The 21537-nt window shown below is 46.6% G+C and overlaps 2 protein-coding genes across 5 annotated transcripts in view; one reads left to right on the forward strand and one right to left on the reverse strand.

Moving 5' to 3' along the window:
- ITGAE (integrin subunit alpha E) overlaps window positions 1–21537 on the forward strand; it is a 62979-nt gene extending 41442 nt beyond the window's left edge. For 3 of the 4 annotated variants that reach the window (XM_029929244.1, XM_029929245.1, XM_029929246.1), the window contains exons 20-31: window positions 2011–2084; window positions 5619–5751; window positions 7126–7224; window positions 7765–7844; window positions 8534–8611; window positions 9110–9173; window positions 9257–9364; window positions 12639–12695; window positions 13002–13097; window positions 15051–15146; window positions 19780–19890; window positions 21208–21537. In XM_029929244.1, coding sequence (XP_029785104.1) covers window positions 2011–2084; window positions 5619–5751; window positions 7126–7224; window positions 7765–7844; window positions 8534–8611; window positions 9110–9173; window positions 9257–9364; window positions 12639–12695; window positions 13002–13097; window positions 15051–15146; window positions 19780–19890; window positions 21208–21303 — 1092 coding nt within the window. In that variant the 3' untranslated portion in view covers window positions 21304–21537. The remainder of the gene's footprint in view (window positions 1–2010; window positions 2085–5618; window positions 5752–7125; window positions 7225–7764; window positions 7845–8533; window positions 8612–9109; window positions 9174–9256; window positions 9365–12638; window positions 12696–13001; window positions 13098–15050; window positions 15147–19779; window positions 19891–21207) is intronic. The other variant, XM_029929247.1, reaches the window with a different exon arrangement.
- Window positions 9593–12456, reverse strand: HASPIN (histone H3 associated protein kinase). The gene has a single exon (XM_029929248.1). It carries the CDS (start codon window positions 12441–12443, stop codon window positions 10200–10202), a length of 2244 nt encoding a protein of 747 aa, XP_029785108.1. The 5' UTR covers window positions 12444–12456; the 3' UTR covers window positions 9593–10199.

Here is a 21537-nt window from a genome sequence, read left to right on the forward strand (position 1 = left end):
CTTATTTTATATATATACACACAACACACATATATGTATATGTATACATCCATATATACATATATATACATATATACATGTATATACAAATATATACATCCATATATACATATACACATACATATATGTATACATACCACACATCCATATATTCATATATACACATACATACATATATGTATATATACATACCACACATCCATATATATATGTATGTATCACACATTTATATTTTGCAACCATTTGAGAGTAAGTTAGAGTTACAGAAAGGATGGCTCTTTACCCCCCAATACTTCAGTATATATTTCCTAAAAAACAAGGACCTTCTCTTACAAAACCACAGTGTGAGGATCAAAATCAGGAAATGAACAATGATAAAATGCTATTATGTAATGTATAAACTTTATTCACATATTACCAGTTGTCCTACTAGTGTCCTATATGGCAAAAGAGAACAAATTCTTTTCTGGCTCAAGATCATTCATTACATTTTTTCATTACTTATCTTTAGTCTCCTTTAATCTGCAATGGTTTCTCAGTCTGTCTTTTCCTTTAAGGACTTTACCATTTTTGTAATCAGGCTGGGGTATGTTTCCTTATGGTTAGACTCAGGCGATGCAGTTTTGACAGGAGTATCACAGAAGTGAAGTTGTGTCCCAAGTGCATAGCATAGAAGGTACATCAAGTCGATCTGTCCCTTTTCTGGTACTGTTTCCCTTTGTAATTAATAAATATTTAAACAATTTTTAATGTTTATTTATTTTTGAGAGAAAGAGGGAGAGGGAGGGAAGGGCAAGAGAGAGGAGACACAGAATCTGAAGCTGGCTCCAGGCTCTGAGTTGCCAGCGCAGAGCTCAATGCAGGGCTCGAGCTCATGAACTGCAAGATCATGACCTGAGCCGAAGTCAGATGCTTAAATGTCTGATCCACCCAGGCGCCCCTAACAAAGAGATTAAAAAAAAAAAGTATTCCACTAATAAAATGGATGAGGAGAAATTATTTGGTGTTAGAGTAGGCACATAGATGTTTCAAAAGAATGAGTTCCAGCTGGGAGCTTAGAGGGCTTAATCCTCTCTCACTGGGGCTGGGTGTAAAAGCAGGCTACTTGGTTATATTAAAAGCAAAACTAAAAAAACCTGCCTCAAACTGTTAAGCTAGCCAGATAGAGCTCCAAGATCTGACTTCTTCAAACTGCATCTCCCTTCTCTGGGAAGTAAGTTTCCTTTCTAGCTTTGGGCTCCTGTTCCAGCTCCAGGCCACGGTAACATTCCTGGCGCAAAGTTGCCGAGGTGGTCACTGGCCGCTGGGGAGACAAATACAGAGATTCTCCAGTTAGGAGCTGGCTATGTTCCCTTCATAAAAAAAATAGATCCAGCTCCTTTAGAAAATTTGATTTTTTAACTAAACTAGGGCTGTTCAACCTTGACTGGGCCTTTTGGACCCTAGGTAACTTTCCATATTATTTTGTTTTAGTATAGGCAAGATTACAAGGGGAATATTTATCCTGCAGAGAAGACGGGCGATGGGGCCGGGAACCTCACAGGACTGGACCTCACAGTGTTAGGGTCAGGTACCCCGCACTCCTGCCCCTGCTGTTCTTGCCTCTACTTAAAAGGACAAAGGAAGCTTTTTTTCTCTTAGGTTTTCCTCCCTAAAATGTTCAAATTAGTGAGTTGTGAGCAAGCCTGCAGCTTAATTCCCGTGATATAAATGTGACAGGCACCCCCACCGTTCCGTGAAGGTCCCCTCATTTTTTACCTCGGCCAGAGGCACGGGTCACAGTGTACCTTTGTTGTAAGACCAAGCAGGCTCCCTACCCCTGACAGGAATGTCACAGTCACAGCTCTCTTGGCCACGTGGGTACAACCCCAGCCTGTCAGCCCTCACGTCCTTCTCCCTGCACTTCTCAGAGTCTAAGGAAGGAGAGGTATGTCCTCAGGACAAGATCGTGAGGCATCGCTCCCAGGGATGGCGGTGTCCCTGGTCTGACCCCTGCCTCTCTGTTTACAGCTACCCTATGAGAAGAACTGCACGAATAGGCTGTTCTGTGTTGCCAAGTTACAGATGGCCATCGCCACCTCTCGGTGAGTTCAATCGGTTGTCACGGTTTCTGCAAGTACCTTCCTCCTGAAGGTGTACCCAGCCAACCCCTCTTCAAAATCTGACTCTTCCTCATGGCCCACAAAGGGCTTTGCACTTACCATCTCATTGGGTCCTCAGCCGCCGCGTGTATTTCTGTCATCTAGATTATGGGACAGACGCAGTAGCTGAGGGACTGTGTGGGATCACAGAGGTTATCTAGGTTATCTGGTGGACTTGAACCCAGGTCTCTGACACCCTGGACGATGCTATTTTCATAACCCAGTGTTTCTTGCTCCTAGGACTATCCCAGTTAGAGGGAGCCTCTTCCTTGGTGCACCTTGTAACCCAATTAGTTCATTAATTCATTAAGCATTTATGGAGCATCTTCTCTGTGCCAGGCACTCTACATGCTGGAGATATCTCAGCAAACAACATAGACAAGAAAAGCCTTGTCTTCCTGGGGTTTTAGGAGAAGATAGTAGGTAAATTTTATGTTGATGAGATGTACTATTAAGAAAAGGCAGGGAAGGTGGGAGAAAGTGCTGGGTGGGGGTGGATTGAAGTTTTGGAGTGGTCAGGAAAGGGCTCACTGAGGGGACATTTTGGCACACATGGGAGGAGACTGAGGAGTGAACCATGTGGGCGTCTGCAGGGAGAGCGCCTGCAAATGCCCGGATGGGAGCCCACCGGCAGGTGGCAGGAACAGCCAGCCAGCAGTGTGGCTGCGGTAGAGCGGGGGAGAGGCGATGGGGGGGCAGGGGGAGAGGTGATGGGGGGCTTCTGAGGCCCAGCATCAGGGCTTTTCCTGTGAACTGGGAAGCCAGAGGAATGACAGGATCTTGCATTTTAACAGCCTCATTCCTGCTGCTGTGGGTAGACTGGAGGAGCGGCGATGTAAGCAGGGAGATAGTAAGGATTTTTGTAATAACTCAGGTGAGAAGGGATGGTGACTTGGGCCACTGTGGTAGCAGGTAGAGGTGGCTATATTTTGAGGTTAGAGCCCGCAGGGATGTGATGACAGACTGGATCGGGGAGTAGGAGAAAGAGAAGGGCTGAGGCAGCTTCTGTGGTTCTGCGCTCAACATCTAGATCTGTGCTGTCCAATTCAGTAGCCACTAGTTACCTTGAACTCTTCAAATTCAAGTAAAATCAAAATTTTAATTCCTCCGTTGAACGAGGCACATTTCAAGTGCTTGACACCCACATATGGCTAGTGATATTGAAGAGCACAGATATAGACTATTTCCATGACTGCACAAGTTCCATCGGATCACACTGAACTCCAGAATAATGGTGATGCCAAGAACTGAATTGGGGAACCTTTAGAAGAATGATTTTGGAAGGAAGGGTGGAGATAAAGAGAGAAGGAGTTTTGGCTTTGGACATGCGATGCTCTTAAAATGCCCTTCTTGGCCAGTAGTGCTGTATACGGACCATGGCACTCCTAGCCCATTGGCCGGAGTTGGCATCTATGCGGAAGAACGCTGTTGCCTGAGCCCTGGTCAGCCTTTTCATAGACATGTGTAGTCACTGTGGATGGCTTAGGGCTGCCCGTCCCAATTGCTAAGGATCCAATTCAAGACTTTGAGTGCTTTGGAATCCAGCCTAATAAACAGAGGCAGCTGTTGCCAACAGGAATTAATTACAGCCAAGAACTTCCCTCCCAGCCAACTCCTTGTGATATATATAGCACACACAGCTGGCCCTACATCACCCCCTAGTGTAAATAGTAAGCAGTCTCTTCTTTTTTCAAAAAGTATGACTGAGTCTAATCCTTAGCATCCAAGTGTTTCAGGGTTTTCAACCTTTTTATGGACATGGATCTCCTAACGAATCTAAGGAAAGCTACAGACGCTTCCCCCTGGAAGATCACATGTGCACAAAACATAAGTGTTTGCATTTGGGGCCCTCTGAAACTGTCCCCTGCCCTCAGGTTAAGGACCCCTGTGAAATATAACAGCGGTTCTCAGATCTCTTTCGTGGGCTCTAGAACAGTACAGCCAACTGATGTTTCAACATCTCTACCTGTTATGCCACAGGCACCTCTCATTATATCCCTGCGTGAACTGACCTGGTCCCCTGCCGCCCTCTGGCCTTCCTCCAGTGTCCTCTCCATCATGAATAGCACCACTTGGTCATCCAACGTGAAAAGTCAGGGCTCCTCCTTGACTGCTCTCTCTGCTGCTCTGGTGGCAAGTGTGGCCTTATCATATCAGGCTTCTACCCCTTCTCTCTATCCCCACTACCACTGTCTTACATCAGGCATTTGCCATCTCTTTTTTTAAAAAATTCTTAAATGTTTATCTTTGAAGGAGAGAGACAGAGCAGTGGGGGAAGGGCAGAGAGAGGGAGAGACACAGGAATCCAAAGCAGGCTCCAGGCTCTGAGCGGTCAGCACAGAGCCCGACATGGGGCTTGAACTCATGGGCCATGAGATCCTGATCTGAGCTGAAGTTGGACACTTAACCGACTGAGCCACCCAGGTGCCCTTCTTTTTTTTTTTTTTTTTTTTTTTAATTTTTAAACATTTATTTTTGAGAGACAGAGCATGAGCAGCAGAGGGGCAGAGAGAGACACACACACACAGAACCTGTCAGCACAGAGCCTGAAGCGGGGCTGAAACCCACGAACCGTGAGATCGTGATCAGTGCTGAAGTTGGATTCTTAACCACCTGAGCCACCCGGGTGCCCCAGACATTTGCCAACTCTTAAATGCATTTCCACAGTAGGCTCTAGTCACCTCTGCAACCTCTCTCCTGCCAATCAATCTATCCTCTTCTCAGTTATGATACAACAAAAGTAATACAACAACAAAACACGGGTCACATTACTTCCCAGAGCTTCATGTTCTGTCTTTGAACATTTCAGAAGGGTAGGAAATTTTCTCTGCATTGTTAATGTGTTCTCCTGTAGATCTTGGTTATGGATGGTCATTCTATACTCTGGGGCCTCACAGCACCTCAGTGGACTGAAGGAAGCTCTCAGAAATCCCGTCTTCTCAAGGTCTGAATAGACTGTTTTAAACTGGACACTTAACCGACTGAGCCACCCAGGCACCCCTACTCACCAGTAGTGAGCAGAGTCTCCGGCACAGAGAAAGAACTCCGGAAGTTTATGTGAAATGGATGAGTTTGTGTAACGAAGTACCTTGCCTAGGGCTGCAGTGGATTGGCCATAGAAAGAGGATTTAAATATAATTTTCTCAACCCCCTTTCGAGACTGCTAGACCTCAGGCAAGTTAGACTCTGTTGGCTTGTTTCTTTTTCTGCGAAATGGAGAGTAATCATACTATTTTATACAGTTATTATGAGGATTGAGGGTGTGAAGCGTTGAGCACAGTCCCTGCCATACAGTAGGCACCATCTTACATGGCAGGTGTGGTGGGTGTGGCAGTCCAGGTGTTTGCTTATGTCATGGGGGAAGAAAATCTAGGCTACATGTATCCTTTAGGCAATTTAAGAAGTTAGTTAAGATTGTGCTATTGTATTGCATTGAGGTTTTTACAGACCAAATAGGTAACATGTGTCTATTTGCAGGCAGGAATTGGTGGTGGGGCTCACCAAGGAGCTGACTATGAACATCAACCTAACTAATTCCGGGGAAGATTCCTACATGACGAGCATCACTCTGAATTACCCCAGAAACTTACAGGTGAAGAGGATACAAAAGGTAACCACCATGGCGGTTTTGGAAACACACCACTCACGGCTTTCCCTCCCTGTAGACCTGCTTTGTTCTGGCAACCTCTGAACGGGCCTCCCTGCCTCCAGTCTCCTCGTGGTCCAGCCAATGACCCAGGTGCATTCCCTCCAGTCCAACCGCGTGCTGAGCTGTGCGCGCAGTCGAGCTGTTCTCCGCCTAGAGAGCCGCCGGGGTGCTGCTCTGCAGTCACTCCTTGCCTGCAGCCTCTCTTAACCAGGGCTCTGAGAGGGAGATGTTCGCTCGTTAGCCGGGGCTGGGAAAATACAAGTCTGCCCTGCCACTTGTCACCCTGGGGTCAGACTCAGGGCGAGCTGCAAGATACTAGGAGACAGCAATGCTCCCAAGGACACGCTGCAGCTGTGAAGTCACACGGAGACGTGTTGTCTAAAATCACAGGCAGTCACAGACTTTGCTGCCTGCAGTTCTATCTGTAATTATGGAACAATCTCACTAGTGACTTGGGAGAATATGTCACTTTGAAGAGAAGCAGTCTCTGCTTTCATCTGAGGGGCAGAGCTTCCGATAAAGGCTTCTCGACACAACTTTACCAATCCGCCCTAACGGTTTCCAAGGGAGGCGTCCCTGGGTCCAGGCCTGCTTTACTTAGTGGAGCCTGTCACAAGTCTGCTTTACTTATATTTCACCTGCTTTACTTATATTTCCCTTCCCTAGGATCCTATAATTGTCTTTGCTTTTGTTTGGTGAGACACACCTTGGTGCAGTTTTCCTCGCTGTAAGGGACCAGTAAACCTGCCTTTGTCAAACTACAGGTTTGTCCCTGGGGTCTTAGGCTATTTGAGCTAGGACAGAATCCAATACATGAAAATAGTGAAATTATTTCATAAGCTTCTAGAGTGGAAGTGGTGTTGCACTCTCCATGGGAGAATTAAGAAAACTGTCAACGAAATCACCATCTGTGCTCAGGGGTCCAGATGAAGATTCAAGGTGGTGGGGCGCTGCTGGACTCATGCCCGCCTTCCAGCCCGTCTCAGGATACTAAGTTTGCATTGGTCCGAGGACCGGGTCAAATGCCTCCTTACCAGTGAAGACTTCACAGATCCCTCCTCCTAGTTGGACTTCACTCCTTTCGATACCGTTTTCCTTGTACCTTTACAGAACCACTCCTTGGGCCTTGTATTTAAATTTCTCAACTATCTACTACTGATAGTTTTGCCCGGCTTGTGAAGAAGACAGAGACCTGTCAGAGACCATCTGGTCTGTGTCCCCAGCTCCTGGCAGATGTCTGGCATGTAGAAAATCAGTGAATACTTGTTGAATTGGGATGAGGCAACTGCTTCGTTTCTTGCTCTTTAAGAACTTTTTTTTTTCCTGTGTTAACAGCCTCCTTCTCCAGACATTTGGTGTGATGACCCTAAGTCAAATGCTTCTGTGCTGGTCATGAACTGCAAGATTGGTCACCCTATACTCAGCAGGTCGTCTGTGAGTCTGTTTTGGTCAGCTGACTCTTCTCACTAGCTTAGACTTGGTGTCTCCCACATTCTAGTCTCTTCTGAATCTCCTTGTCAAGGTCTCCACACTGTACTATAACCAATCCATGGCAGAGCTTAGAGCTGCCCAGTTTGCTCTCAAAGTAGGGAAGGGTGGGTGGGGGCATAGCCACAAACTGTTGGTTCACCCCCATTACAGCAGAGTGAAGTTGGGAGTAGTTAGGGGGTAGCAGGGGACCCAACGGTTTTAGTTGTGAAGGGAGTCCCTGATCTGCCACTGATGATCTTTGTGCTGTGGGCAAGCTCTGCAGTGGTTTCCTCAAATGTACGAAGGGAAAATGTGGTCTGCCCGGCTTGCTCATATTGACATTGTGAGGCCTACATGGAATGATAGGTGTGGAAGCAGGCCGCGCTACAAAAACGTGAGGAAGACGAATGGCTTCCCAGGTCTGTTTAGTTAATAGGAAGCGATTTGAATTGTGAGTGGCAGAGAAAGGAACCACGTGACTTTTTTTTTTTTTTTTTTAAATAGGCAATCTTTTCAGTAGATTGGCAGCTAGAAGAGAATGCCTTTCCAAACAGGACAGCCAGTATCATTGTGACAGCCACCAAGTAAGTACTGCCTGTGTCACAGCAGGCCCAGGCTGTGGCCTTGGAAGGAGTCTCCTTCCCCGGCGCATGTGTAAGAGCTATGGCCCCCTCACTCCGTGAACCCACAAAAAGAAGCTGTGCTGCTGCAGTGACCTGGCTTTCCCTTCTTGTTATAACTAAAAACCTTCTTTTATTGACACACAAAGCAAAACTACGGTACAGTCTGGTAAATGAGCCTTGGCTGCAAGTTCTAATTCTGGTTCATTTAAATTTGGAGAAGTTCTGTCATCGGCAAAGCCTCTACATTTGAGGGCAGGGTATGGGTATGATGTTGGGGAAGGGTTCTTACTCAGGGATGGTTCTGCCTCTCAGGGCCAGTGCCTGAAAACATTTTTGGTTGCCACAACTTGGTGGGGGCAGGGGGGGGTACTACTGGTATCTAGTGGGGAGAGGCCAGGGATGCTGCTAAATATCATACAGGAGGATAGCCTCTCGCAAAAACTTTTCTGGACCAAAATGTCAATATTGTCAATGTTGAGAAATTAAAATCAGTGTTTTTTGAAGTATAGTCTTTAGCAAGTCTTCTGCACTCAATGACTTATCTTCAAGAGTCTGTTTTCATCTGACCCTCACCGACCCTGAGAAGCTAAGGTATGTAAGCAGCTGTGTACAAAGCAGGTGTGCTGTGAACTGACACTCTTATTTCCTAGTCTCAATGAAAAACAGTCCTTGGTCAGAAAGACCCAGAGCCTTCGGTTCAAGCATGCCTTCACTGCAGTTCTTCCCAAGTAAGTACTTCCAAGGGGCCGACGCCTGCAGTGCGGCTTCAGGCACTCTCTTTTGAGGATGGAACTGGTGGCGGGGGCGGATGTGGGCACTGCCCTTCACTGCAGTGAAGGCTGCATAAAGCCCAGGCTCCCACTGGTCTCTAGGGCACGGACAGTTGGGTCCTAGAAACCCCATGGCAGTAACCAAAGGAGGAGCTGTGCCTGCTGGTTTTGCCACAAAAGGTTACTGACGTACCGCTGAGGGAGAGGAGCTGTGGCATTGGGAAAAGTAAGGCCGCTCTGAGGAATGATAATTAGACACAGAACCAGCCGAAATACACAGAACTCAACTATCCTACCTGATCCCAACTGCCCTACCACCACTTTCCATTGTGATATTCAGCTTTGATTCGTCCTAAGGACGTGGTGCTCTCTGTCCTAGTGTATACAGTTGGCAGCATTCAGGCTCATCCGAAGGAAGGGGGCCTTGAGGCCTAACAAATACCCTCTCAATTGCAGACCGTCAGTGATATACGTGAACACAAGCCAGGGGCATTCTGTTTACAAAGAATTCTTCTTCAATGTAAGTGCTTAGTGCTTATCATTGCAAAGTTGCAGGTGGCCAAACACCAGTTTGATTTCCCACTCTCTGATTTTATTTTGCAGATACACGGGGAAAATCTCTTTGGAGCCGAATTCCAGCTGCAAATCTGTGTTCCAATCGAATTACAAAATCTACAGATTATAAGAGTGCAAAACCTGACCAAAATTCAGGTACTTTGAGCATTTCTTTATCACGATCACACCTCTTTCCAGAGTGACTATGGATTCTCAAAGGTATAAAACGAGAGTTCTAAAAAGGAGTAAAAACATGTTTAGTTAACCTGGAAACACACTAGGGGTAAATTGCCAAAGTCATGTTCACAAGAAATATCAACTATTCAGCTCTTAAAGCAACATTTCTGTTTTCCTTCCCTTGATGAAAAACAAGCAAAAATTCAAACCTTTTTAATACCCATGCAGATATTTATTTTCCCCCGGAAAACCGATAAATTCTGCTTCTCTTTGTGATTACCAAATGAGCTTGATACACATGAGATATTTCTCGCACTTCTCCCTGTAAGTTCACCATCTTCCTTTCCTCCCTCCAAGCCTATCCGTCTCTGCTTTGCTACAGCCCCTGAGCTGACTTCACCTCCTGCGGCACGGCTCCCTTCTGCTACCTGCAGCCACAGGCCCCAGTCAGTGTGAAAGTTGAGGGCTGTAGCTTTCCTGGTTTTTTTTTTTTTTTTTTTTTGCCCGGGGTACATGAAATGTCAGGCCTCAAAGATGAATATATGAAAAGGCATTTACAGAGTGGACTCTGCTGACAGAAAGAGGGCTTACAAATTATAATCAGTTGCTCCCGTATATAGTTAACTTTTAAACAACACTTGTTAACTTCAGAAACATTTTAGTTTCCACTTGGAAACAAAATTCTTGTTTGAAAGGCTGATTAGAAACAGTTAGAATGGGAGATCCGCCCTGCTCGGGGGATGAAGACTGGAAAGAGCATCAAGGGCTTTAAGGCCAGCACCGTCTCAGCGTGGGCCAGCAGGGCAGCTCTGGCTTACTTGAATAGACTGTGTTGGCAGAGCAGGTCGGTGGCAGACCTGAAGTTCAGCATTGTCCTATAGAAATGCTGGATCTTTCTCTTCATTTGTTTCATGGCAGGGGTGTTACATTTAATTTTGAAGGCCATCTGCTTCAGGATCTTATCCGTGAGGTAGTGGAGCCAGAGCACATTGTTGTAAGGGTGATATTCGCCCCAGCAGTTGTTGTTCTCCTTCCTCATTAGCCTGTAGATCTCAAACTGGTAGTCACCTTCACCTGTAAATAGGTCCTCATCCAGGGAGATGTCACAGAACACCACAATCCCATCCCGCTCCAGCCGTGACAGCGTGTAGTCAATGATATTGACTTGTAGTCCCCGGGTGGGGATGGTGCTCGTGCTCCCGTTGAGGGTGTAGCGGACCTCTTTCAGGCTGGTTTTCTTTAAGAGCACGTTCCCCCAGTGTAAGTCTCGGTGCTCAAAGTGCAGTGCCGCCTCGGCCACTGCGAGAGACGCTGTAATCTGGTGTAGAATGCTCTTCGCAGTAGCTATGGAGGACAACTTCGTTCTCATTTGTTCTAAGTCGATCCCGCCAAACTCAAATTCCAGCACGATGAAGAGCTGGTCTTCCTCAAAAAAGTCAGGCCGGTCGTTTGCAGACCCTTTAGTTGAGTTATAATGGTCCCAGGCTCTGAGGAGCAAGGGAGGGTAAGATCCTTGAACACAGTGCACCGAGTTCAAGCCAATAAAGCCTTCTGTACGGTTGTGTACCTCATCAGACAAGAGGCTCAACTCTTTGGAGATGATGATCTCCGGCAGAATCTCCTCAAAAGTTTTCTGATGGGCTCCATTGACTAAATCTGGTCCTTCGATAGCAATGATTTTTAGGGCAACAGGTGTGTCATTAACAACTGTTTGAAAGACTTCACCAAACACCCCTTCCCCAATCTTCTGACAGCATTCCAATTTTTCTGTGGAAAGGCAAGAGCTAAAGGGGATAGGGCCCTCCTGATTGCATTCCCCATAAACCTTCTCAGCATCCGATACCTTTTTGTCTGTGACATGCAGTGTCTTACAGGGGGTTAGCAAATACATGGAGGAGCAGAGCCAAGGGGACACAGCACTGTTTGTTCTGTTCATAACAGGAGGGTTTGGATATTCAGATAGGAGGGACTCAGAGAGAGAGCTGGCAAGCGTGTAGCTGCTGCACACTTCTGACACAGCAGTCACCGTCTTCTTCTTGTGGAAACTGAAGGAAGCCCTGGCTTTGGTCCAAGAGGCACTCTGTAAATGAGTCAGGTCCTGGGTGAGGAATGAGTCTTTTTCCATCTTTTGGCCCTTCTTAAATTGGTGGTGATGGAGAAGGGAGGTTTCTACTGTTTCCTGAAGTTTCCTTTTTCTCTCAGGCCTGTTGATTTCCCCATGCACGAGACAGCCCTTGCAACCATCCGACTCCTCATAGTCTATCTGGGCAGCCCCTTGAGACGCACTCTGTTGACAAGAATCCTGGTCTGTGGCCCTCTTCTTACCCATGCTTGAAAAATCTGGCCTTTCCAGCCTCTTCTCCTGTTCGCTTTCACAGCAAGACTCCCTCATACTCCTCCCAACTGCCCCACTCTCAGAATCCTCAGGGGTCCCAGAGTCCGTAACACCAAAGAGCGCTGACCTGACGTTGACATGGGCTTGATGGGCCAACCTGGTGAACCTGCGTCTTCCTGTTGCTGCCTCTTGGAGGCGGTGGAGGGAGGCTGGGTCCAGGGAGGCTGCTGGGAGGCCGGGGCGAGGAGAGGCCAGAATGCTGAACAGGGAGGCACTGGTGCCCAGCTCGCTGCCGTCCCCGGGCTGGCTGCACGCACTGAGGTCCGTCAGGCGGCCCGACCTGCCGTTAGAGAAGGGTGGCGGGTCGAGCGGGCCGCAAGGGGTGCTGCAGTTCTGCGGAGGCCGAGCTCGCAGCCTCAGGCGTCTCGGAGTCACGATCAGACTCGGCCGGTCCTCCGGGACTCGCCCGCCAGGGCGCCTCCGCCGTCGACCCACTGCAATGCCGAGGAAGTCTGGGTCGTCGGGATCGTCGGAAGCGACAGACCGCGAGGGGCCGCCGCCGCTGGCGTCGCTGCTACTGCTGCTGCTGAATAAACGCTTCCGGTCTTTCGGCGGGAACCACTGCGCGGCTGCCCTCCCGGGTCGCCGCCGCGGCCCTCCGCCGCCCGCGGCCCCATACGTTCGGAAGAGCCGATTCCCAGGTCGCGGGAGCGACGCTGCCATCGTCAGCACCCGCCCAGACGTTCAAATGCAAACACCGCGAGACTTCCTGAAGGCCGAAACGCTCTCCAGCTAGCCTCCTGGGTCCTAGCGCCCGGCCGTGCGCATGCGCGTCACGTTGGGTTCCCCAGGGAGCTGGGAGGCGGTGGCTGACGGTTTGGCGTCCTCATATGCACTCAGGGATGGCTCTCGTTTCAGGACGACACTGTGTGCAGCCAGACTCAGGAGGAAAGTTGCATGAGCGATCCCGTTCAGGTGAGCGCGGCTTTCCCGAGAGCCGAGGGAGGGAAGAAGGGCTTGAAGCGGGTGACGCGAGAGGGCCATGCTCCTTTCCCCGACCTCTACTCCTGAAAGCGAGTGCGGGGCGGCCTGAAGGTGCTCCTGAGCCGCTTCTGGGTCACGTTAGCCGCTTCTGGCTTTGCTTGAGCCAAGGTGAACGCTGAAACTTTATACACCCTCTACTCTGGCGTCTTAAGGGGCTCAGAGTTTTAAGTGTTAAAACTTTCGTCTTTTGCACTCAAAACGGCATCGTGCTAACTATAACCAGAGTTTCCTTTTCAGCGTGTGGGAAAATGGCATTCAGTGAGCTGTGTCATCACTTCAGATAAGGAGAACGTAACGGTGGCTGCAGAGCTCTTCTTGAGTAAATTTGAGCAGGTACTTGAGATGGGGGAATGCTCTAGATTTGATTGGCTTGTTTCTCACGTGCGTCTGCTATCTTTAGGAGAAAAATTAATAGCATCCCAACTGTAACATGTTCAAAACAGGTGTCTCGATCTACTTTGTGCCCCAGTCTGTTCTTTACTCAACTACTTGGAGTAACTTAGAGTAACTTACTCTACTTACTTATCTTAGGACATACTTGTGACCCCTTCCTTTCCTACATCCCCGTATCTATTACAGCAGCAAGCTCTGTCATTCCACCTCCGACATGTATTCTAAACCCATTCACTGCTTTCTGTCTCCACAGCTACTGTTATAGTGCCAGCCACCAGCTTTTGCCCCCGGCTGTCACAGTAACCTGTCTTTTTTCTCTTGTCTGTGCTCTTGCCATGCCCTCTACAAATCTTTCTTCACATAACAGTTACTTTAAAAGTAAACATTGTGCCACACCTCTCCGAAAAAAAAAAAAGTGACATTTGAATACACCTAGACTAGGGGCACCTGGGTGGTTCCATCAGTTGAGCCACTGACTCTTGATTTCAGCTCAGGTCATGATCCCAGGATCGTGGGATTGAGCCTCATGTTGGCTTTGTGCAGAGCATAGAGCCTGCTTAAGATTCTTTCCCTCCCTCTGCCCCTCTCCCCTACTTGTGAACATGGTCTCTCTAAAATATTTTTTAAAAAATATATTAATTAAAAAATGAATACTTCTAGACTAAAACACAGTTTTTCAGTGGCCTGTAAGGCACTGTGTGATCTAGTGTTTGCTGCTTCACCTTTATCTCCTAGTACTCACCTCTTTCCCACTTAAAAAACTTTTCTTTTTACATTTACTTATTATTGAGACAGAAACAGAGCATGAGTGGGGGAGGGGCAGAGAGCAAGGGAGACACAGAATCCGAAGGCTCTGAGCTAGCTGTCAGCACAGAGCCTGGCGTCGAACCCATGAACCGTGAGATCATGACCTGAGCCAAAGTCGGACGCTTAACCGACTGAGCCACCCAGGTACTTCTCTTTCCCACTTTTAAAAAAAAGTTTATTAATTTATTTTGAGAGTGAGAGAGACCTAACAGAGGAGGAACAAAGAGAGAGGGAGAGAGAATCCAAAGCTGGCTCCACACTGTCAGTCAGCATAGATAGAGCCTGATGTGGGGCCTGAATTCATGAATTCCAAGAACATGATCCAAGAGGAAATAGTTGGACACCCAACCAACTGAGCCACCCAGGCGTTCCCCCCCTTTTAAATATTAATTTTGAGAGAGAGAGCAAGCGTGGGAAGGGTAAACAGAGAGGGGGACCGAGGATCTGAAGCAGGCTCTGTGCTGACACAGGGCTCAAACTCACAAATCACGAGATCATGCCTTGAGCTGAAGTCCGATGCTGACCTGATTGAGCTATCCCGGGCCCCTCCCCGTCCACTCTTTATACGCCAGCTATTCTGTCCTTTCTCCAATATGGTTCTGGCCTCAGGATCTCTGTCCTTGCTGTCCGTTCTGCGTGACCATGCTCTTCCTCTGTATCTGTATGTGTGTGGTTTCTTTTATTTGGCTCAGATACTACCTTATAGAGGCCTTCACTGATCACTCATTCTAAAGTGGGTACTGCTGGGATCGAGTGTACACCTCGCAGTAATCCAGGTGAGAGTGATGAGATCTGAACGGAAGGAGTAATGAGATGAGAAAAGGGACAGGCGAGAGGAAGAACAAAAAGGAGAATGGTCAAGAACTGATTTGGGGCTGGTGAGCGGTGTTGTGACATGAGGTAAAGTGTAAAGGAAAAGAAGTTGGGGAATGATTGCAGGTTTCTTGCTTGGGTGACTCTGTGGTTGCCGAGACCATTAACTAGACAAAGGAACACAGGAGAAGGAACGCCTATAAAGGAAAAGATGCTGTCCAAAAATTTAAGTCCATGTCTAAAATATGTTTGTATCTTCCCTCCATCTTATAGTTACTAAGAGATGTAACTGAACTGCAGATTCTTGGTGAAATATCTTTCAACAAATCTCTGTATGAGGGGCTGAATGCAGAGAACCACAGAACTAAGGTAAAAACCTGGCTGTTTTCTGTTTTTCTGGACAGTGTCCTGGGGAAACTGTGCCTACCCTTAGAGCCCCGATACCACCACTGTTCCTGTTTTTAGTCTTAACACCTCTGATCCTGACTCTACCACTAGGTGCCTCTTTGTGACTTGGAATTAGTCAGCATCAACCTCAGTTGTTTCATCTTTGAAATGAAGCAATTGAATAAGAGGCTTAAGCTGAAATGTCTAGACTGAAATCAACAGCGATGCACATTTTGATTTGAGAGTGTGTTGTATTTTTTAAATTTGCCAAGTAAGAAATTATTTTTTTGTATAAATGAAGTGTCTTCCTAGTGTGTGGTATCACTGTTTAGGTATGGTAGTAACCAGTTACAATACTCAGGAACACACAATTCTTTTATAAATCTTAAACTAAATACTAGGACTCTGGGATTTCTTTTGCGAAAGTGTGACCACACGTCATACCACTGTCTGTGATCTGTGGGCTAAATGCTGTGTGTCTACTACTGGGAGCTGTCATTCTTGTTGACACTTGACCTAGACATGCTGCCGTCTTGGGAGAGAATCCATCTGTGGGCCCTTTAGTCAGGCATGGCCATTACTAGAGGGAATGCCAAGAAAATGAGACTGGATTGCTAAATATTAGGTCCTCTGATTTCCTTCCTGGGGAATGAGAAATGAACAGATCTCTAGACATTGTCAGAAATAACATTTACTTTTATTGTTACCTGTTTATTTCTAACACAGAAAATTATATGGGGGAGAGAGAACTGCGTCATTATCCCACTGCCCAGATTAAAAAAAAAATAGAGCAAGAAAATCCAAACCTTACAGAAAAATATCCAATAAAAAATAATGGTTCTTTCTTCGTCTCCCTTTCCCATGCCCCCAGCTCCCTCTGCCCTACGGGTGTTATGGGTAACAGTTTCTTATATGCACATTGGTAAATAATTTATTTCTCCCTTTGCTGATGCTTTTATTTCTATACATAGATTCCTTATAACTATTTTCCTTTCTTTAAATTCAGTACCCTAGGCAAAGTGTTAAGTTGTTCCTGACACTAAGCAATGAGGGCAGAATGAACCTGTGAGTTTAAATACCCGTGTATCCAAGTGCATTCCATTTGCAAGTAAGGGAAAAGTCCCTCTATTGTACCGGAAGGGCATCTGTTGTTTGTCTGGTCAGCGGCCTGGCTCCTTTGACCCTTGTGCCCTTCTGTCTGTGTTGGTGATGCCTTCCCTTGTGGCGAGCACACAGTTGCCACCTCGCGCCCAGTGCTGTGTTTTCATGTGTCAGGATACAAAATAGAAGCAAGAGATCAGTAGCAAAAGGATTTTTTCCAAGTGTGCCTTCCCTTTCTAGGGTGGGGAATTTTCCTAAAAACTCCCAGCAGCTGTCTCCTTACATCTTGTCAGTGAGAACTGGATCTCATGTCAGTTACTGGCAAAGGGGAAGCTCTCCATCATGATTAGCTTAGACCAGCCATGATCTCTGCCAGAAAGGAGAGAAGGGTTGTTGGATAGGCCACCGTGGGTGTCCAGCTACAAGCAGCAGGTACCCTGTGTCCTGCCTCTCCTTTCACCTTTACCAGGGTAGCTTTGGGGCACTTTTGGAACCTGTGGGTTTAGAAGAGGAAAAAAGGGGGAAAGGCTTTGAGAAAGGGAAGTGTTTCTTTTACTCACATCTGGCCCAGGACACCACTATGATCTTGGGACTTTCATTACTTTCCTAAGCCCATGCTCTCAAGTCCTTCCCCCAGCCACCCCCACTTCACTCTCACTTAGAAGAAAACCCAGCTCTCTTCCTGTTCTTCCTCCCTCTCTGCTGCCTTGCTCCCTCTCTACGGTCAAGGCCTAGTACTTACTCCTATTAAGCTCAGCTCCATCGGAATTAAATAGTTGCCTGGAGGGTCAACCCTAGGACATAACCAACATTTATAACTTAATTAGAAGAGGCCTCAAAGGAGTAAATTTGTCCATCTTTTCAACTCCTACAGCAATTATCTCTGACCTTGTTGCTTAAACACTTGCCTGAAAGGGACTCAGAGTCCTGGGCAGGCCGAGAAGCCTTGGTGGACTGCAGTCCTGGAACAGGCTCTGGCCGTGATCTGTGTGCTGACCACAGCTTGGGGGGGCCGTAACTGGGTCTCACTTGGGGAGCAATATCCCTGAGCCTTCCAGCTGAGTCCTGTTGGTGAGGAGAGCTTAGACTCTTGAGATTGGGACAGCCTTTAGACGACACTGCTGGGAATGCTTCTAATAGAAGAACTCTAAGTGCAGTTGACCCTTGAGCATCAGGAGGATTAGAAGTGCTGACTGCCCACATAGTCAGAACTCCAGGTGTAACTTTTGCCTCCCCGAAGACTTAACTACTAATAGTGTTCTGTTGACTGGATGCCTTATTGTATTATTAATATATTGTTATGTCGTATACTGTATATATTATTGTATTATATACTGTAATCTTCTAATGAAGTAAGCTAAAGAAAATGTTAAAGTCATAAAACACACGTTTACAGTACTCTATCACAAGGAAGTCCGCATGTAAGTGGACCGACGCTGTTCAAGCCTTATTGTTGAAGGGTCAGCTGTAGTATACATGGATGCCATGTTGCAATCGTTATCATATCTTAATGTACATTTTAGTTTTTTAGTCTGTCAGTGCTCTAGGAAACCTAGAGACCTCAGTCCCTTGGGGCCTCTGTTAAACTGTCAGAGACTCCTTAACAGATCTCCTGACAGACCACAGTCGTGTAAAGTATTTTGCTCTTTACATAATTCTGGTGTTTTATGCTGAGAGACACAGAGGTGTTCCGAGACCACTGAAGCCGAATGAAGGGAGCCTTATTACCAGCCGGGACCGCACAGAGTTAACACAGAACTCTAAATGCGCGGCCCCGAGTCCAAGAACTTAGGGCTTTTTACGATGCGCAAGCAGGAGGTACAGAAGCAGAATTGAGCGGGTATTGCAGGGGGCTACGAAGACATAAGGAGAGGGCCTGGTATGCAGGAGGACATTTGTCCTCTGAGGCAGGGTTTAGGGTGGTGGGGGGTTTCGAAGAAACAGTTACTACCTCCGGGACAGAGTATGCCAGCTGCGTTGTAAATGACCATGAAAAGGGACCATTAGCCCTTGTCTTTCTACTTTTTCTTCTCCTTGTACATGGGGATAGTCCCGTAGCCCCCCAAGTGCAGGCCTAGAAGGTCAAGATGGAAGGACTGAGGCTAAATTCATGGGCATCAGTTGTACTGTCGGTTTGTTGTTGTTGGTGTTTCCCTCCAGTATTTGTTCTGTTTGCTTTTCGAGGATTTATTTTTTTGGTACATCTAACTCAGAGATTCTTTCTTGGGACATGTCCAGTCTATTGATGAGCCCATTAAAGGCTTTCTTCATTTCTGGTTTTTTATCTCTAAAATTTATTTTTTGGCTCTTTTGTGGGATTTCCATCTCTCTACTGACACTGCCTGTCTGTTCTTTGTCTTTGTTCTTGCTTGCTGTCTGCTTCATCTGATAGAGCCCTTCGCATGTTAATCATAGTTGTTTTAAATTCCAAGTCTGATGATAATTCAGTCATCCTTTCCATGTCGGTTCGGTTCTGAGGCTTGCTTTGTCTCTTCAAAATGTTTTTTGCCTTTTAATGTGTTTTATGATTTTTTCTTTTTTTTTTTCCTGGTATTTTATTTGTTTGTTTGTTTGTTTGATAGCCAGACATGATGGACCAGGTAAAAGGAGCTGCTGTGACTAGGTCACCACTGTGATGTGGTGGTGAGGTGTGGGGGAGGGGCAGTGCTCTACTGTCCTATGATTAGATTGCAGTCTTTTAGTGGGCCTGTGCCCCTGGCTGTGTACCTCTACCTCTGGGCTGCCAATCTCAGAAGTGTTTCTCATTTTTTTTTCAATCCCCTTAGGTGGGACAGGATACCTAGAGTGGGCTTCAGTTGGGTATTTCCCTTACTCTGGGTCAGTTAGGCTCTTAGCAGGTTAAGCCCCAATTAACTAGTTCCCCCTGAGGGCAGACCAGACAGAGTGCTCTGGCCTATTTCAAAATGGTGCCTTTTCTTCTCCCCTTGCCCGAAGCATAAAGGGATTTTTCTCTAGTATTTACTGTAGGAACCTGGTCGAGCTTCCGGAGGAGAACCTTAGAGTGTTGTGGGGGCTCCTTTGTGACGGGGTCCCTGGAGGTTTTTATCTCTGAGAGCTGTCAACACTGAGCTTCTCATGGTTAATTCATGAAGTGCAGACGAGGTTTTCCCGCCCCAGCACGGGGACGCCTCCACTCCCTGTACTCATCCATCTGTCTCGCCGATCTTGGGGCCAGCAGTTTGCCGACTATCCTCCCCTCTCTTAGGGCGTGAAGAAGAGTTGTTGCTTTTTCAGTCTGTTCAGCTTTTTACTTGTTAGTACAGAGTGGCACCGACCATGCTCTCTACATGTGAAACTGGAAACTGAAAGCCTCATCAGGTAATTTTAGATGCTGCACCAGGAAACATTTAGCTTTTTGCTTAACTGTCATTAGTCTTGGTCAATATACAGAATGTTGCCAAGTTCTCACATTTTGCTCCTTAAAATAACATGTGGAATTTTTTTCTCCTCTGCTTTAGTAGACTTGTTGGGTGATCTCTGTGTCTTATTCTAGATCACTGTCATCTTCCTGAAAGACCAGGAGTATTACGCTTTGCGGCACATCGTTATGAGCTGTGCTTGTGGCCTTCTGCTTCTGACTGTGATTGTCATCAGCCTGTTCAAGGTCAGTTCTACTCGCGTGACGTACTAAGGTCCAGGGAGATTTCCCTAAAGCAGATTTGGGGGTCATTCCCCTATTTAAATCCTTTGCTTTCCTTCCTCTGTTTTAATGCTCAAACTTTTACTGCTTTCAGTATCCTCACTCTCCAGCCTCTATGCCTCTCCATTCTTAAGTCTTGCTTTTTCCTCCAAACACGTGTGATTAAATAGGTTTGTGTCTCTGTGCTCGACATCTGTACTGCCACCCCCGGCCCGGTGCCTTTTCCCACCTTGCTCACACTCTTCCCTTAAAACCCAACCCAGAGATTCTGCAGTCCTCTGAGCTGAGTTATATGCTTTTCCTGTGAGCTCCTTTCTGGAAACCCTTTTTTAAGTGTCAGTCATCACGCTGTATTGTAATTATTTCTGTTCCTAGTAGATTGTGAGTTTCCCTTTTTTGTTTCCTAAATTTTTTTCTATGTTTAAGTAATCTCTATACCTAACGTGGGGCTTGAACTTAACAATCCTGAGATCAGGAGTCTCATGCTCTACCAACTGAGCCATCCAGCTGCCTCTAGATTGTGAATTTCTTGATGTAGGAGGCCGTACTGTCTGAGGTAGGCTGAGTACTTTTATATAACTAAGATCCATTATAGCCAAAATTATAATACTTTGCAGAATTAGTTAAAAAGGTTAAGGAGCAGGGCACCTGGGTGGCTCAATCGTTAAGTGTCTGACTTTTTTTTTTTAATGTTTATTTATTTGAGAGAGAGAGAGACTGTGAGCTGGGGTTGGTGTGGGGGTGGGACAGAGGGAGACATAGAATCCAAAGCAGGCTCCAGGCTCTGAGCTGTCAGCGCAGAGCCTGACTGTTGGACGCTTAACTGACTGAGTCACCCAGACACCCCATTAGGTGTCTGACTCTTGATTTCGGTTCATGTCATAATCCCAGGTCATGGAGTCAAGCCTTGAATTGGGCTCTGCGATGAGCGTAGAGCCCGTTGTTTCAGATATTTTGTCTCCACCCCCCCCCCCCGGCACTATTGTATCTTCCCTATTTGAACACGCTTTCGCTCTCAGTCAAATTTTTAAAAAAAGGTGAAGGAGCTTTGGGGTTTCAGAGGAAGGTGGAAAATCACTTTTGACTGGAGAATGAGCACCAAAAAAGGCTTGTGGAATGGCAGCATTTAAGACTGATCTTGAAGGATGGGAATATCGGGGAGATTCAGGGGAGGCTTGAGAAGCAGAAGAGTGTGGGAGCTATCTAGAGAACGAGGTAGTGGTTTTCTAAAACAGATGAGTATTTTAGGTCTATAATGGGACTTCCCCTCCTTTGTTCTAGTGTGGCTTTTTTAAAAGAAAATACCAGCACCTGAACTTGGATGGCACAAGGAGGGCCCCGCTGAAATCAGAGAGCCTGCTCACAGAAGAAAACTAGGACCCGCTTCCTCATCCGTTGGGAGAGAGCATCAGCCAGTCCTTCACGTTCTGGAGGCTTGGCGTCGTTACTTTTTTTTAAGATGACCTGGAGCAGAATCGAACAAATTGTTAATGGAATAGTGTTTTTTAACCATACCTTGTCCCTAAAGTGTCTGTGTGTTGTGTAGAAAATAAACTTGGGAAACATTTGATATTAAATTAAAAACTTTTCTTTAAAGAAGTGCCTTTAATA

This window comes from Suricata suricatta, chromosome 17 (genome assembly GCF_006229205.1).
Source record: "Suricata suricatta isolate VVHF042 chromosome 17, meerkat_22Aug2017_6uvM2_HiC, whole genome shotgun sequence".
Classification (NCBI taxonomy): domain Eukaryota; kingdom Metazoa; phylum Chordata; class Mammalia; order Carnivora; family Herpestidae; genus Suricata; species Suricata suricatta.